Source organism: Drosophila eugracilis, unplaced genomic scaffold, assembly GCF_018153835.1.
Source record: "Drosophila eugracilis isolate 14026-0451.02 unplaced genomic scaffold, ASM1815383v1 contig_1825, whole genome shotgun sequence".
Taxonomy (NCBI): domain Eukaryota; kingdom Metazoa; phylum Arthropoda; class Insecta; order Diptera; family Drosophilidae; genus Drosophila; species Drosophila eugracilis.
In genome coordinates this window covers 29,945-46,913 of record NW_024572672.1, presented here as the reverse complement: position 1 = coordinate 46,913, position 16,969 = coordinate 29,945, and the positions used below count along the sequence as shown (strand labels likewise).

General features: G+C 41.3%; 1 protein-coding gene across 2 annotated transcripts; it reads left to right on the top strand.

Moving 5' to 3' along the window:
- The first annotated feature begins 4,042 nt into the window (after nt 1-4,042).
- Nucleotides 4,043-16,816, top strand: LOC121529749 (paramyosin, long form). Of its 2 annotated transcripts, XM_041817696.1 has the most exons (9): nt 4,043-4,420; nt 5,007-5,063; nt 6,965-7,051; nt 7,111-7,277; nt 9,008-9,879; nt 9,948-10,075; nt 10,146-10,258; nt 14,892-15,507; nt 15,597-16,816. In XM_041817696.1, the coding sequence occupies exons 1-9, from the start codon at nt 4,298-4,300 to the stop codon at nt 16,071-16,073; spliced, it is 2,640 nt and encodes an 879-aa protein (XP_041673630.1). In that variant the 5' UTR covers nt 4,043-4,297; the 3' UTR covers nt 16,074-16,816. The 2 variants fall into 2 exon arrangements, with proteins under 2 accessions (XP_041673630.1, XP_041673631.1); XM_041817697.1 differs by lacking the exons at nt 4,043-4,420; nt 5,007-5,063; nt 6,965-7,051; ... (2 more) ...; nt 9,948-10,075; nt 10,146-10,258 and adding exons at nt 10,501-10,628; nt 10,703-10,810; nt 11,471-12,526.
- The last annotated feature ends 153 nt before the right edge of the window (nt 16,817-16,969 follow it).

Here is a 16,969-nt window from a genome sequence, read left to right as displayed (position 1 = left end):
TTCAAAGAACTTGTTTTCAAAAGGAAAGTCCAAGCAAAGACAATGTTTTTATGATTTTGTCTTTACAGTTTGATTATCTACATTTATATATACGAAATATCTACATTGCGCCCTCTTTAAAATCTTTCTGGATAGGTAAATAAAGCGCCATCTATGAGTGATTTTTAGACTTTTGGTTTGAGTTTTAGCTAAAAATCTTTTTAAATCTTTATTAACTTTAAAAATAAATGTTTCTTAGTAAAACTCAATTTAACTTAACATAAAATATTTTAAAAAGAATCTTCTTCAATGCTTAATTTAAATAATCTTTGTTTTTTATATTTTTGTATTCATATTCATCATAAAAACCTAAATTTATACTTGTGAAAGGCAACTTATTTCCGATATATAAATATATATATATATATAAATATTTGTATAGAATTCTAATTAAACTAAATTGACGACAACATGATGACACTGCTGCTAACAATATTTACATTTAAGACGACAAATATTTAGCTCAAAACTCAGACAAACATTAAATTATAATTAAAACCGTCAAATGCAATTTTTTCACCGGCGACAATAATTAAATTTCGATTGCATTTAGCATCACGATCTGCAAATATTTCTGATGATTAATCGGTTAGAAGAAAAACAAATTAAACTGAATAACGAATTATAAATGCTCTTCAGAGATCTAAGAACTTATTTATTCGTTTTAAGGTTTTAAAATATTAAAAAATTAATTTTAAAATCTCTTCTTTGTTAGACAGGCAAGTTTCCTGCCTATAACCTTAATGAAACACTGCCAAAGAATAAAGCTGTCAACAGGCCATTTCATTGGTAAGATCAACATGCAAGGGGCAGGGTAAATGTGTAGATACAGGAATATGGCCAAAAGTATTGGTAGAAGTAGTTTTATTTTGGCCATCTATTTATAAATACAGAATTCTATTCATAAACAGATTACGTTCTTCCTGAAATTCTTTTCTTTTGACCAACTAGAAAGGTGTTTTTTATTGTTTTAATCAATCTCGATGTTGTCCTAACAAATTCGTTGTATCTTCTCCTTAAGTTCCTTTTTCAGCACAACTCTTGAGCAAGATCGGTTCGGAATATTATAGAATATTTCACGCCTTTCTGCACCCACCAACCCATATATCATGTACAGAATATATCTTGCATGTTTGCCGTATTTTTCATCCGTATGACTCAGATAAATGTGCGCCACGTCACAGCCCGCTGTCGAAGCTCTATGGCATGGCCATAAGGCCAACGGATAGTGGGTGCTGCGCCATCGGGACATACGAAATCCCAGATTTGTCAACGGCACATATCCACTGGCCATACAATGGCTATTGACATTATGAGAGCGTCGTTTGTGAATCATCAGCCAGATGATTGGAAGTTGTCAACGCCAAAATGAGACGAGGGAAAATGGAAAATTCGCGAAAAACTCAAGAACCGGGAAGCAAAGTGTCACACTTTCCAGGGAACTACAACGCATTAGAGCCTTTGTGGTTCTTAACTAAATGCATTAGGGTTCTATTTTTACCGACTGATGGCTGGGAATTTTCATCACCACCCACCTAGTTGGAGCCACCGATGGCGCCCACTTGAGCTTATCTGGCAGCCACTCCACTCCACAGCACTCCACTCCTGGGAAAAGCCAAAAAAAAAGAGGAGCATCTTGCAGAAAGTGGCTGCTCGTCAAGTAGGCACACACTCTATAAAGCTGAAGTCGTTCTATATATAACTGCATAGCACAGCGGTACTCTCACTCTGTGTGCGTGTGTATCTGTGTGATCATAACAATTTTGACCTAATTTTGTATAGCTGGCACACGAAACATGAAAGAAATAGAAGACACCCAACGTTCGTTCGCTGAGTGATTTCTGTCTTGAGGTGGAGGTAGGAAAATGGGATTGGGATTGGGATTGGGAATGGGAATGGGGGGGCTGGGATCCTGTCCCCATCACTGACCTCAGTGCAGCTGTAAAATGATGGGCAATGGGCCGGAAAACTCACACAGACACCTGGCAAGCAGGCATTAGTGTTTAGTTTTTTTCCCCCTTTTCGAACCCAAAATCATGTTGAGAATGGGATTCGGTTTTTTAAATATATTTTCTTTTTTGACTAAAGGTGTCGTTGTCTGGCTTGGTTCTATTTTTGGCTGACTTATTTATCGGCGAACGGCTTGCTACATATTCGCCAGGTTATTTTTAAATTATTACACATTCCAAAATGTGGCAAACACACAAAATGTTAAATATTATTCTACGGCTGCCTGGCGCGCACTTCTATATGTATATATTTTTTATACATATATATGTATGCAGAGTAGCGGCAACATTGTATATATGGGTGCATAAAATAAATAAAGTTATGGCCAGCAAGAGCTAAGTATCTACAAGATACGAATGCGAACGGAGCAAAAAACCTGCTCTTATATATAAGGATGGTTAGCCCATCTCGATCTTCGGAAAGTCAGAAAGTGTATTTGTGTTGGCCTCAGGTGAAATGTGTGTGGAAAATGAACACGATTATGAGCAAGCTGAAAAAAAAAGGCAGAAATAACATGAAATTCGGTTGCTAAAAATAAGCGAAAAATCATTTTTAAGTATAGTAGTGAGTGAGGTGAGGTTGTCTGTGTGTGTAGAGCACAGGTGGAGGAGATCGTTAGAGATACGAAGGAATCACTCAAAAGCTTCGTCGTTTCCTTTGGAAAAACTGAGCTAAAAATCTTAGTACCAAAGCTAACTCAAAATTTAAGAAATTTATTTACAAAACACATATTTACTATGTAGACATGGAGAGGCGATGTCAGTTGCCAAAACACAGAGATATATCTATATATCACCTACGTGACCATTGAACAACAATTGTTAGATGACAACGCATTGTCTGAGGCTGAGCAGACTGTTGTCCGCATGGCCAAGGATTCACTCAAAATTTTGTATATTTTTGTTTATTTCGCACACCTTTTTTCGCGCTCTCTACGCTTATTTATTTATGCTGGCAAATAACACGTTTCGATGCCAAAAGTCAAGTATTTTTAGACCGCATTGCTGTAATCCTAATTGGCTGTTAGCGATGCATTTTTAAAACCATATCAACGGAAACTTTGACACTTTTATGATTTTTCTGCTTGTTACAAAATTTTGTAATACCTTCGGGATGTGTGTAGTGTAGCATGGGAGAGCTCTTTGCGGGATTATAAAATATATATATATAAAATATATGGGATCTGAAATGGATCCAATAATGATTTTTAGCAATGTTCAGAATCTCATGAACTTCTGCTTATTCTTACTAAAATAGTTTTAACAAGAAACCAACTCAAACTACATAGCTTTCCCAAATCAAGTCACGTTATTTGGAACATATTTTCTAGTTCAACCCCCTAAAACCCCCAAGAATTTAGGTATAATAAACCCCATTATCGAGGAACTACGTGCTGAAACTCTAGTTTAGGCAACACCTTAAACACAAACAAAAAGTTTTAGCCGAGGCCCCTGAACCAACGAAATTAGCCAATAAATATAAATTATGAACTTTATGATCTGAAGAAGATGCCAAATATTTCAACATGACTTATATGTATCTTCGAGAGTTGGGAAAATGGTAAAAATTTATGTGTAGATACATTCTGGCCTGGCCAGACGCTAGATACACAAAATGAAACGCACAAATGACACAGGCTAATTACAGGTAAGCGAAAGAAAAGCAAAGAAAAGCACACACGTACTTCGTGTTTTTGAGTTTATTTTCGTAGGGGGCAAGCTCTCAGCGTGAAAATGCGTTCACACAAACGGCTGGGGCCAAAATGAAAAATCAAAGAATTTTCCACACAACTGAGCAATTAACACAACAACACGGTCCGCGTGAAAAGTCACTCGAAAAGTCCCACTCACATTTGGTGGGGGATATATATATGTATGTACATAGATATCCCCCAGCCCAACTCAGATCGGAGAAGAGCCGAAGGTGGACGATTTAGAACGAAGGGAGCCGACGAAATCGTTGAAATAGACGAATTCACCAGCGACCAGCGGCCAAATCAACGAAATACTCTTTATTCGAACGACAACGGGATCTCTTGTTCAGTAGATCACCAGCCTTACTCCGACGTTTATTACGAATTTTCTCGGTGACTCGGTGACAACTACAAAACTGCGTGCGGTGCTGTAGAGATTTTCGCTTGAGAGGATATATAAAATCATAATATTAGATATACGCGAATTCGATCGCAAATTAATTTAGAGAGAACCACAACTCAAATACACAGAATCGAAAATCTGACCTAGCAAACATGTCGTCATCGCAGGCTGTCCGCTCCTCGAAATACTCCTACCGGGCCACATCCACTGGACCCGGTGCCGCCGATGTTAACATCGAATACATCCAGGATCTGAGCTCGCTCTCCCGCTTGGAGGTAAGGATCGATCGGCTTGTGGATTTGGAATCGCTGCATCAAAGTCCATTTCTAACCTATCAAGTTCTTGGAATTCCGACCAGGCTAAAATACGAACAAAATGCGTGTGCGCCAAATTTCCTACCAAAAGATAAAAAAAAAGAAAAGAAATCTACGAAAATTTCGCTCTCTCTTATTTCGGTGTCTGTGTAGAGACTGAAAAAGAAAATTAGAAAATAATCAAGAAAAATCAAGAAAACCAAACTAAAAAACCCGAAAAATTCATCTACACTCTATATCGAAGGCACATATATACACCGTAGATATATATTTGTGTGTTAAGTTCTCGCCGCGTTCTTGTGTGTGGAAATATAGAAATTCGGTGAAGCAAAATTCTAGATGTCTATATGTATCTGTATATACATATGCATTGCTAAAAATTATGTAATGGCCACCACCGAGCGATATATCTAACATCGAAGAAAAGATCTGTGAAGAAATCAATCCTGTGCTAAATAGTGTTTTAATGATCAAATTCAAGCAAATAATAGAAAAATCATAAAAAGTTCTCACTGAATCTAAAAATGTATCCACCATTTTCTTGCAGGACAAGATCCGTTTGCTCCAAGATGATCTTGAAGTTGAACGTGAGTTGCGTCAAAGGGTGAGTAATCTACTTAATCAAATACTTATTTATAGTTATAATGGATTTTTAGGTTTTTAAGGGTTTATTTTTGGGGCATTCATCATATTCCCGAAAATATGTAGTATACTTTTAAGGATAAATAGTGCCTAGGCCATCAGGATTCCTTTTAAGTCCCTTCTTTCTCAAATGATCCAAAGAAAACCCCTTTAAAGAACCTTTTTGTAATGAAATTTAGAAGCTGATGAAATAAGCTTTAAGACATAGAAGTAAGAAAAGATCAACCTCTATTCCCAAAGACCCAAATGGAAGTCAGAGCGCCAGGGAAAACAATTTTCAATCTGGTCGCTTCGCAAATGTCACCCTAAAAACAGCAAAAATATGTGGAAAACCAAAATAAAATCAAAATAGACAAATAGCAGAAGCGATAGAAACCAATAGAAAAGGCAGCAAACAAATGCAGATCTAAGAATAAACTACCCTTCGCAGAGTTCCGAAAGTGTGAAAGTAAATGATAATGATGTGCATTGAACTTCAATCGCTATCGTTGCTCTAGCTTTTCCTTTTTTTTTTCTCCCTTCTCGAAAAGCATTGATAAATGATTTTTCGCTCTGTCTTTGCAAAGACAGATGCGGCCGCTGCAAAGTCAAAGAAAAGTGGAAAAGAAATTCGCAGGCCGAAAGTGCACTTCATTCAGCGCGATCCTCTTGGGCATTACAAATTTAGAAAATGCGGAGAGCTCTTGCCGGAATGGAATGGGCTGGCCAAGAATGTTCCTTTATAATATGTTGGAAATAACATTTAATTACTTTTTGACTTTTTGACTTTTGGATTAGCACGCACTCTCACACACATACTACACACCCCCCACAAGACACACACACACACACTCACAATATATGGAACAAAATGGCTAAAATTAGCGCACGACATTCAATACAGAGAAGCGAATGATTAACTTGAAAACAAGCAAAATATGAGCAGAGAAGAAAAGAAAATAAAGTAGCTAAAGACCATCATCAGAGAGGAAAATTTGCTCGCTCATTTGGGAAAACTCATCCCCCATTTATCTGTGGGCGTGTGTGTGTGTCTGTGTGTCTGTGGGAAAATTAAATAATTTTCATGCACATTAAAAGCCTTCACACCCGCCTGTCTTATTTTCTACACATAGCCACATATGCATATATAGGCGGCAAAATAACATGTATCTACAAGATACATATGGCGCAAATGGATTTACGACCCGTACTTACGTGGCCTTTATGGCAATCGGCAACTTTTTGTTATGCCAAATGAACGGACAAACACATGTTCGCCTAGGTATTATCATAAACATAAATATGTTTCACAGGGGGAGATTTTAAACCGATTTATCAGGCATATATATTTCTCAGTTTGATATATCTGAGACATAAACGCTCCTGACAGCTCCAAATACCAGAAATCCCGCTGGCCACAACTAGCACATAGTTCCCATAAAAAAAAACCATTTAATTGCAATTCGCAAAAATTTGGGCAAAAACGAGGTCGTCGAAATGCAAATGTTTAGATTCCGAAGGAACGAACAAAAAATGTTTCTGTTCGAGCGAAGAAAAACTATTCGAATGCCTTTTTGGAAATGCAATATAGGAATATAGCCAGCCGTGTTCGGCCGCCCACAAAAGATATATACATCTTGGATGCAATCGGACTATGGGTACACCTCTGCGTGGAAGATTTCTTGGCAAGATGCCATTGTTATTTTAGGTGTTGCATGTGCATAATTATTTTTGACTGATTAATGTGATTTATAATTTTTATTATGGGCTGTTTGAGTAGCCATAGAGCGTAGCTAGCGCAGGTTATTTATAATCATTTTCGTATATACAAAGTCCTTAAAAGAATCTTGAACTAATCTTCGATTTGTATCTGTCAAATTCCAGATTGAGCGCGAGAAAGCCGATCTCAGCGTTCAGGTCATTCAGATGTCCGAGCGTCTTGAGGAGGCCGAGGGTGGTGCTGAACATCAAGTGAGTACTATATGGTATTTATCTAAAATATAACCAGATATATATTTTCTTATTAACAGTTTGAAGCCAACCGCAAGCGCGACGCTGAGCTGCTGAAGCTGCGCAAGCTGCTTGAGGATGTTCATCTTGAGTCGGAGGAGACCACTTTGCTTTTGAAGAAAAAGCACAACGAAATTATCACGGATTTCCAGGAACAGGTTGAAATCCTAACGAAAAACAAGGCTAGGTAGGCATATCCATCTCCATTTCCATCTCCATCATTGCCCCCAATCCATTGACCCAGAAACCATAAAGCCAATATATCCAAAACATAAACATCTCCATACGAAGCTGTCATGCATCCGCAGAACATATTTATTTTGCCCGCAATGATGATGATCAAGTGGCGTCAGCTGGCGTTCGCGGACATTTCAATGTCTCAAGATCTCGTGCAGTAACACAACAATACACTGGCTAACCTTGCGCTGCCCCGCTGACCCAAAAAAAAAAAACAAAAAAACAAAAAACTAAAACTAAACTAAAATCGAAACAGATCATAAACAATTCATCAAAATGCCATGACATGCGAAATGGAAGAGCGAAAAAAAGTATAAATTAAAAGAAAACATAAACCTGCATTGCTTGCAAGTTCTATTGACACAAATTGTGGCCGAAACGCCTTACGTATAGGAAAAAATTCGAGAAACTTTCGGTTGCTGGCCGCCTCTCATATTTCCAAATCGAAGCGAGCGATTTCCAAAAATAAATTCCCAGGAATGTTGAAATCGTTTAGCCAATTCAAGGCTAACCAAAGAGATATAGTCACGTCGTTAAAGCTTCTTAAGTATCTTCCAAAAGAAGTTCTGAACATAAGCCTAACTCCTTCGTTAACTCAAGTTCAAACTTAAATTAAGTTAAATTTCCACCTTTAAGATAGGTGCGCCCGAGTTTGCGCACTTCCGTTATTAAGACAAAGATGAACGGAAGATCAAGCAGCTGTCCCGCTCTTGCACAAAAAGCTTCACGCGTAAAGCTTTCGTTGGCGAAACTTTCTTCCATATGTTATGCCCACACCGCCCATACCATATTTTCTTTCTGAGCGGAAAATTATTTATAGAAATTTTGAAATTTTCATCCACATTCTTGAGCAGAGAGGCTCTTTGTTGCTGTTGCTGTTCCGCTCCCACCGCCTCCCTTGCATCGATGCCTCTCGCTCGCACCAACGCCCCAACCCAAATATGTCTTTGATTGAATCATATACAAAATGTGTTGATTGTTTTTGTTGCTGTCCCGCTCCGACCCATCGAGTATTATGGAAATCCGATACGTTTTTCTGGCTTCTCAGCTTGTGGGTGGGAAAGGTCGGTTGCACCGATTCTGGCCGCCTGCCCGCCCGACAGGTGGAAAAGCTAGCATATGCCACGGATTGCACACGGAAAATTCGATCGATGATCAAAGCGATATGTAATGAATTTGATGGTTACCAGATTTTTAATCTTACATGATTTTTGAAGAGGATTTTAGGTATCCCATCCAAAGAAATTTTAGATCTTTACTTTTCACATATCGTTTTGGTAATTCTTATTACAAATCGTATAACTCCCACAATAAACTCGTTCACAATCACAACTGTTGAAATACTAAACAAAATTATCGAATATGTTCGATTGCTAACATATCTCATCATTCCGCTGGAGCTTTTGTATTATTATTTTTCCAATCGATTCTCATAGCTTGCTTTCAGGCAGACCAAACATGATTTTAACCCTTGGCCTGCTGAGCCTTCGACCACCTATCGATTATCGATAGATCTTCGAACGGTGGTCGAAGGCTCGCAGAGCTACCCAAGCTTGCTAGCGTTTCACAGCACGGCCGATTTCACAAACCATGCCTAAGTATCGCGAGATTGTGATCGAAGACATCCAAAAAACTAAACTGGAGAACCCTCCAATCTCTTCTTTAACCGAATGCTTGCAGAGCCGAGAAGGACAAGGCTAAATTCCAGACCGAAGTCTACGAGCTGCTGTCCCAAATCGAGTCCTACAACAAGGAGAAGATCGTGTCCGAGAAGCACATCTCCAAGCTTGAGGTCTCGATCACCGAGCTGAACGTGAAGATTGAGGAGCTTAACCGCACCGTGATCGACATCAGCTCTCACCGATCCCGCCTCTCGCAGGAGAACATTGAGCTGACCAAGGACGTCCAAGATCTGAAGGTCCAGCTTGACACGGTCTCGTTCTCCAAGAGCCAGGTTATCTCCCAGCTGGAGGACGCCCGCCGTCGCTTGGAGGACGAGGACCGTCGTCGCTCGCTACTCGAATCCTCGCTGCATCAGGTTGAGATCGAATTGGACTCAGTTCGTAGTCAACTCGAGGAGGAATCCGAGGCCCGCATCGACTTGGAACGTCAGTTGGTCAAGGCCAATGCCGATGCCGCCTCATGGCAGAACAAGTGGAACGCCGAGGTGGCTGCCCGCGCCGAGGAGGTCGAGGAGATCCGTCGCAAGTACCAGGTGCGCATCACCGAACTGGAGGAGCACATTGAGTCCCTCATCGTCAAGGTCAACAATCTGGAGAAGATGAAGACGCGTCTGGCCAGCGAGGTCGAGGTGCTCATCATCGATCTGGAGAAGTCTAACAACAGCTGCCGGGAGCTGACCAAGTCGGTCAACACCCTCGAGAAGCACAATGTTGAGCTGAAGAGCCGTCTGGATGAGACCATCATCCTGTACGAGACCAGCCAGCGCGACCTGAAGAACAAGCACGCCGATCTCGTCCGCACCGTGCACGAGTTGGACAAGGTCAAGGACAACAACAACCAGCTGGTCCGCGAGAACAAGAAACTGGGAGGTGCGTTAACGCAAACTTAAAATAAATATCATATTATAATCATTCCTTATTTTTCTTGAAATCTGTAGATGATCTCCATGAGGCCAAGAGCGCCATCAACGAGCTGAACCGCCGCCTGCACGAACTGGAATTGGAGCTGCGTCGTCTGGAGAACGAGCGTGATGAGCTTACCGCTGCCTACAAGGAAGCCGAGGCTGTAAGCATCTAAAAGCGCAGAAGCATCGATAACACATCACTAAACTAAAATTTGTAATATTACTTTATAGGGCCGCAAGGCTGAGGAGCAGCGTGGACAGCGCCTGGCCGCTGACTTCAACCAGTACCGCCACGACGCCGAGCGTCGTCTGGCTGAGAAGGATGAGGAGATTGAGGCCATCCGGTAAGTAACTGATAAGTGGCTGGGAATTAAAGTAAACCCCCCCTCTAAGAAGTAGCCCCACACCACTGCCTCTCAACTGACAGCGACAACAGACGAAGGTCGATCGCTGGGTTGTCGCTTCCCCTGCCAAAGCGGAAGCTGCAGAAGAAAAACAAACACCCCTCAAGGCCCCCTAGGGGAAATCATTCGATTGATTCGCAATCGCTTTCCACTGCCAACACAATTGATAGTGAACTGACCCATTTAGCAATTAGCAATCAGTTCGAGTTCTTTAGTCGCCCACAAAGCAACGGCATTAGTTTTCTAATCAGGCAAGCAGCCAGGCAAAAGATCCTGATCCCACGAAAGGTCCACAGGCTCAGCTCAAGAAGTGGGTTTGATTCAGCTCGGTTTTTGGAATGTATAATGATTTTTTTTTATAAAAATCTATCAAATTTCCTGTAGAAAATTGCGCAGTTGCTGTGATTACACAATCAAAGTGGGTTCGCGGTTGAAAAACGAAAGATTTCATTGAGAAAACTTTCGACTTGAAGTTTGGCTCTCCAGTAAGAGGTATGTTTGTGGCCTTTACATCATTCCAGTTGGTGGTCACTGACGGTCTGTGATTGAAAAGATCTGGCGAAGATATGTTTTGTCTACGTTTTTATAAAGAGCTTAAGATTACTTTGACATGCATCATAGCTTAATTTTAGAAGCAAATCTTGGCTTTGATAAAGTTTTACAGACGTTTCCGGTGATTAAGAGATATTGTGAAATGTTTTTGGCTCGTGATAGAAGTGAGTAACCGTTTCTACAGTGGTCATTGAAGTCTACTTGATCTTGTAGAATTACAAAAAAGTCGTTTAAACCAGGAAATGCAATTCATTCTTAAATTATTACTCGATTTGATAGGCAATTTTTCCATAATAGAATACAAAACTTAATGTTGAATACTTTGAAGCCCGCATTTTCTTCCTAAACTTTTCACAGCCTATTATTCTTAATAACTTTCTCTAGATACTCTTTGTATCTTCCACGGCTATTGCATAAAATGCCTTGCTATTATGACATTGTCTGTGAGCTCTTTGCCAAAATGAATCAATCATAGCCGCGCACATTGACTGCCAACAAATGATGATGATAATGACGATGATGATGATGTTATTGTCGTCATTATGCTCATACCTTGCCCGATGCCAACAGCTGAAAGAACGAAATGCAATCTTTTTATAGATTTCGACAAATTTGAAAATTTATTTGCAAAGCAGCAGCAACTGGTACTGCTGCCAAACCAAGAGGAGAACCCAAGAGACCCCAAGCTACAGAGGCGACAAGGCGACACAGAGGCAGCGACAGTTGTAGCTTTAATTAGAGTACTCTTAAGAAAAGTCATACACATACACCCATTAGACCTCCACCCCACCCCCTTTAAAAGATCCCCCTTCCTTAGACTAAAATCATGGCCCTAGCCTTAAAACAAAGACCTTCCCGCTTCCGTCCGGCGACGACCACCTATGAGGATAACTATGGGTATACGATGAACTTCTACCAGCCAATGCTGGACTATCTCGATGCCAAGGCCAAGGGTCTGGAGGTTAAGAAACCCCACCTGCCGTGGGTTAGCGAAAGGGGGCTGAAGCAGTACCGCCCCTCGAATGCGGTGCGACAATATAACGCCGACGAGATCGTCCGATTGTCGCGCACCTGTGCCGCTCGGGCCGACGAGATATTGCTTAGCTTTCGGGCCCAGAAACGATCGCCGTTCAGTGTACAAAAGTTGGTCGACGCATCGCGAGTGACCAAGCACCTTGAACCGGACTCAGTTGTCGAAAGATCGCGCCAGCGCCGCCGCCGCCGTCAGGAGGAGCTCGAGGATCTAATAAAACGCGACACCCTAAAGATATTGCAGCGTATCCGTAAGATTGAATTGGATAACGAGCTCGATCAAATGTCGGACGATTTTAAGCGCTCAATTCGCGGCAAGTCCGCCAGTGCCATTGCCCAGGCGCTGCTCTCCGAATCGGAGAAGAACATCAAAACGGCCAAAAAGGAGGAGGAGGACTACATCTCGCAGACCCTGGTCCGTTCGAGTCGGGCCGTTTCGCGGGCCCGTTCGCGTTCCTCCTCCCCCTTGGATGGCCAATTGCGTGCCCATGCTCTTCACATCGAGCTAATGGACGATCGCCTGGTGGACAAACTGGACCATCGTGTATCCTCATCGCTCCACAATGTGAAGCGCCAGCTGTCGACCCTTAATCAGCGGACGGTCGAGTTCTACGCGGATAGCAGGTGTGGTATAGAGGATAAGTGCTGGATCTGTCGCAAGGTCCTGCGCACCCATCCCAAGCTCAAGGATTATAGCTATATATTTTGGAAGCACTAGGTCCAGGTTCCCAACTCCAATCCCATTCCCATTCCCAATCCCTTACTTTCAACTTCATTTGATATATTTTTGATTCCCAGTTAAGGAATTTTATATATTTGTTGACGATCCAAAATGTATCTCATAAAGTGTTTAGCACTTGATTTTAAAAAGTATCTAATGGATATGTTTTTAATATCAAAATTAATGGCTATGCACAAGTACGAGATAGGAAAACCTTTTGAAAATCAAATACATGATTTTTGGAAGCTACTTTTTGGATATTTTTCATTTCTTAAGATATTGAAAGATTCATATTTTGGAAGCCACGAAAATGTGTTAATATCAAGTGGATCGATCGATCTGTTTCTCTGTGTAGTTCCCATCCGGGCAATTTGAATAAATGCGAACATTTTTGAATTGCAGCTCAATTTTTTTTGTCTGCCATTCCTACAACCTCCTCATCCTCATCCCCCGCCTACCCAACAATTTTCCATCTCTATTTGTCTATTTGCCGTTCCTCGTCTGGCACAAAATGTATTTTTGTTTCAAGAGTTTTCACGAATTGCGGTCTTGTTTTGTTTCACTATGTTGGCCGCCTCTTCCATTGTGTCTGTTGCTCAGTCTTCTGTAAATTATTTATACAGAATTATGTGCAGCATATTTGACCACGGCTAATTGCAGAGGATCGCCAGCAATTTGGCTATTAATTATTAAACTTTGTGGGGGTTTCGTATGTATAAGGAAAGATAGAAGGCTGATAATCTAACTAACTTGCATAAGAAACTAGAAGTTTTATCTTTAAAGTCGTAAAAAGGTTTAGGGACTTATTAATCTTACTTTTATCAATCATAAAATGCTTGAAAAATAAAAGATTTTCCAAAAGATAGTGAAAACGTTCTACTCTAACGCCAACCCATTCATCACTTTCCCTGAAAATATCGACATTTTTACCCTGTCCTATCATATTTCGCACCCGCACCTCAGGAATCTCGAGGCTGTCACTCTGATTTGCGCGTAGATGGTCCGACGAACTATTGTTTTGGGTTTGTCCTTCAAATCAAGATTTATTTTATTTTCAACTGAGGAAAACTGAGGCGCATGACAGCAAAAACAATCACAAGAATACCAAAAAAAAAAAGAACAACAACTTAGACCTCAGCGAATATTTTTGCGTAAACATTGAAAACAATGGCAGGGAAAAATGAAATTCTAAATGGGAATGCTTAAGTTTTCTAGCTAAGATGCTAGCTAGCTAGACAAATACCTTGGCAAAGCGACAGCAATGGGCACACATACGATTTGAAGATTAAGTAACCCACACAGGGGCTTTCTATAAGAAAACATACTATTTAGCTAAACACAAAGATCATCGGAATTAGGAAATTCTGTGAGATAGGGGACGCCCCCGGTAATATTATTTGATGATATAACTAAGAAATGCTGTACTAATTTAGTGGTAGTAATGGTTATGATGGTCTAAATCAGTACGTTTATGTTGCTTATGTGCTAACAAAAAGATAAGCATACTCACAAATGCATTTTACTAGAATATATTACTGGAAACCTTTTGATCAACTTAGACTTCTATAGTAATATTTTAAAAAGCCATATAAAGTTACCCATAGAATTAGCATTCATTGCCCAACTTGACTCCCATCTTAGACTAGTAAATTCATACATTTCTTAAGCATTCCCACTAAAATAGAACCATGTAGTCATAGTTCACTTATCAGTAATTACAACAGGTACATCATGTTAGCCACTCAAATTAGAAAGTGAATCAGGTAGGGTATCAGAAATACAAACATTACTCAAATTTAGTTTGGCATCCGTTGCAAGACGAATGCACCTACGCCCAAGAATAGACGCATGATGCACTTACCCCAAAAAACAAAACTAAATTTGAGAAGGGTGGTGGGTAGGGGGTGCAGAAGGAACTGCACGGCAAATAGTTTGGCATGTAGACCCAAGCTATTTGTGACAAGTTCGATGTCTTTATCATGCGTAAAAATACACAGAAATTCGCGAATGCAGCAGCCAGCCATCGAAACAATGAAACATTTTTGACAATGCCAGAGCACCTGAGTTGAGTGGTTGAGTGCTCGACTGCTGCTGAGTGGTGTGAAAAATTCAATTTGTGGGTCAGTCATTGGGGCCAAAAATAGAGCCAGCAAAGCGAAACTACGGAGGGTCATTCAGAGGTAAACTGGGGCTACTTCTTACGATATCAATACTGTACAGTACGGGAATTCTATGTCCATTATCTAATGCCCAATCTTCAATCTTTAGCAAGCAGACCTCGATCGAGATCGAGCAGCTCAATGCCCGTGTCATTGAGGCTGAGACCCGGCTGAAGACCGAGGTGACCCGCATCAAGAAGAAGCTGCAGATCCAGATCACCGAGCTGGAGATGTCCCTGGATGTGGCCAACAAGACCAACATCGATCTCCAGAAGGTGATCAAGAAGCAGTCGCTCCAGCTGACCGAACTGCAGGCCCACTACGAGGACGTTCAGCGCCAGCTGCAGGCCACTTTGGACCAGTATGCCGTTGCCCAGCGTCGTCTGGCCGGTCTCAACGGCGAGCTGGATGAGGTCCGCTCTCACTTGGACAGTGCCAACCGTGCCAAGCGCACTGTGGAGCTCCAGTACGAAGAGGCTGCCTCTCGCATCAACGAATTGACCACCGTCAACGTCAACCTTGTCTCCATCAAGTCCAAGTTGGAGCAGGAGCTCTCTGTGGTCGCTTCCGACTACGAGGAAGTGTCCAAGGAGCTGCGCATCAGCGACGAGCGTTACCAGAAGGTCCAGGTGGAGCTCAAGCACGTCGTCGAGCAGGTGCATGAGGAGCAGGAGCGCATTGTTAAGCTGGAGACCATCAAGAAGTCTTTGGAAGTCGAAGTCAAGGTGGGTTATTAGTTCTGGGTTATTTTGATATCTTCAATTTTCATTTTTAACTTCATAATAATTCTTTTGAAATCTGTATTCCTCACCAGAACTTGTCCATCCGCTTGGAGGAGGTCGAGCTGAACGCCGTTGCCGGCAGCAAGCGCATCATCAGCAAGCTGGAGGCCCGCATCCGCGATCTGGAATTGGAGCTTGAGGAGGAGAAGCGCCGCCACGCCGAGACCATCAAGATTCTGCGCAAGAAGGAGCGCACCGTCAAGGAGGTGATCGTGCAGTGCGAGGAGGACCAGAAGAACCTCATTCTGCTGCAGGACGCGCTGGACAAGTCCACTGCCAAGATCAACATCTACCGCCGCCAGCTGTCCGAGCAGGAGGGTGTTTCCCAGCAGACCACCACCCGTGTGCGCCGTTTCCAGCGCGAACTGGAGGCTGCCGAAGATCGTGCCGATACGGCCGAGTCTAGCCTGAACATCATCCGCGCCAAGCACCGCACATTCGTGACCACCTCGACGGTTCCCGGATCCCAGGTGTACATCCAGGAGACCACAAGGACGATCGCCGAATAGAGCGCCCATCTCCGCACCGAGATCATTTCATTAACAAAACGCGAACCGAACCAAACCGAACCGAAGAAGATCAGGCGGAGAGGTCAGAGTGCAGGAAAAGAACGAGAATTGCGTGAGAAAGTTTTTATAATTTAAATTTTTTTGTCAAAATCCCCAAAATGCCGAGGCTAGCGATCAAGAACCCAGTGGACCTCGGCAAGGGGCTCGTATAGGCTACACACTATAAATACATAACACTACACATCCTATCTTAAATAATAATAATACTATTTTGAAGTTCATGTAATTTAATTAAAATAATGAACCTGAAAACCTAAAAACAAAAATAAAAACAAATCAACGAAAACTTGGCAGAGTTTTGCTAGCGATAGATTATACCACATACGATCTATATATATATATACTTAGAGATGAGAGAAAGAGAGTTTCGCTGAACAATAACGTTCGATGGAGACAATTTGGAAAACTAATCTATAATAACTTGAAATGAAAATGATAATCGTCACCAAAAGATCCCACTAAGCACGCCAACGCAGCATCGAGTTAACCGAGTTACAACCGCTTCTACTATTTGTTTTTAGTTCACTTTATGTTTAGTAGGTAAATTTCTGTGTGCTCGTAACGAATTTGAATTTTACATTAAATCAACATCAACAAAACTGAGCAAACTTCACATTTTTTACTTTGTATCTTGCAATAAAAACGAAATTCTATTCATAATAATAACAAATAAGAAATTATAAGTGAAAATCTATTTTACTAAAGGGGTAAAAGTGGATTTGATAGAAAGCTGATGGCAGCTTCAAGTTCTTAAGATGGTATATTCTTTGAGTGGGAAACTTAAGCCATTGACTGACTTAACTTAACTTAATATTATCTGTACTAAAGTTGGTCTT

Bases quoted from the DNA above. Each gene is read 5' to 3' on its own strand.
- LOC121529749 (XM_041817696.1), top strand. From the start codon at position 4,298: ATGTCGTCATCGCAGGCTGTCCGCTCCTCGAAATACTCCTACCGGGCC. The intron at 5,064-6,964 runs GTGAGTAATCTA...GTCAAATTCCAG, and splicing joins AACGTGAGTTGCGTCAAAGG to ATTGAGCGCGAGAAAGCCGA. The intron at 15,508-15,596 runs GTGGGTTATTAG...ATTCCTCACCAG, and splicing joins CTTTGGAAGTCGAAGTCAAG to AACTTGTCCATCCGCTTGGA.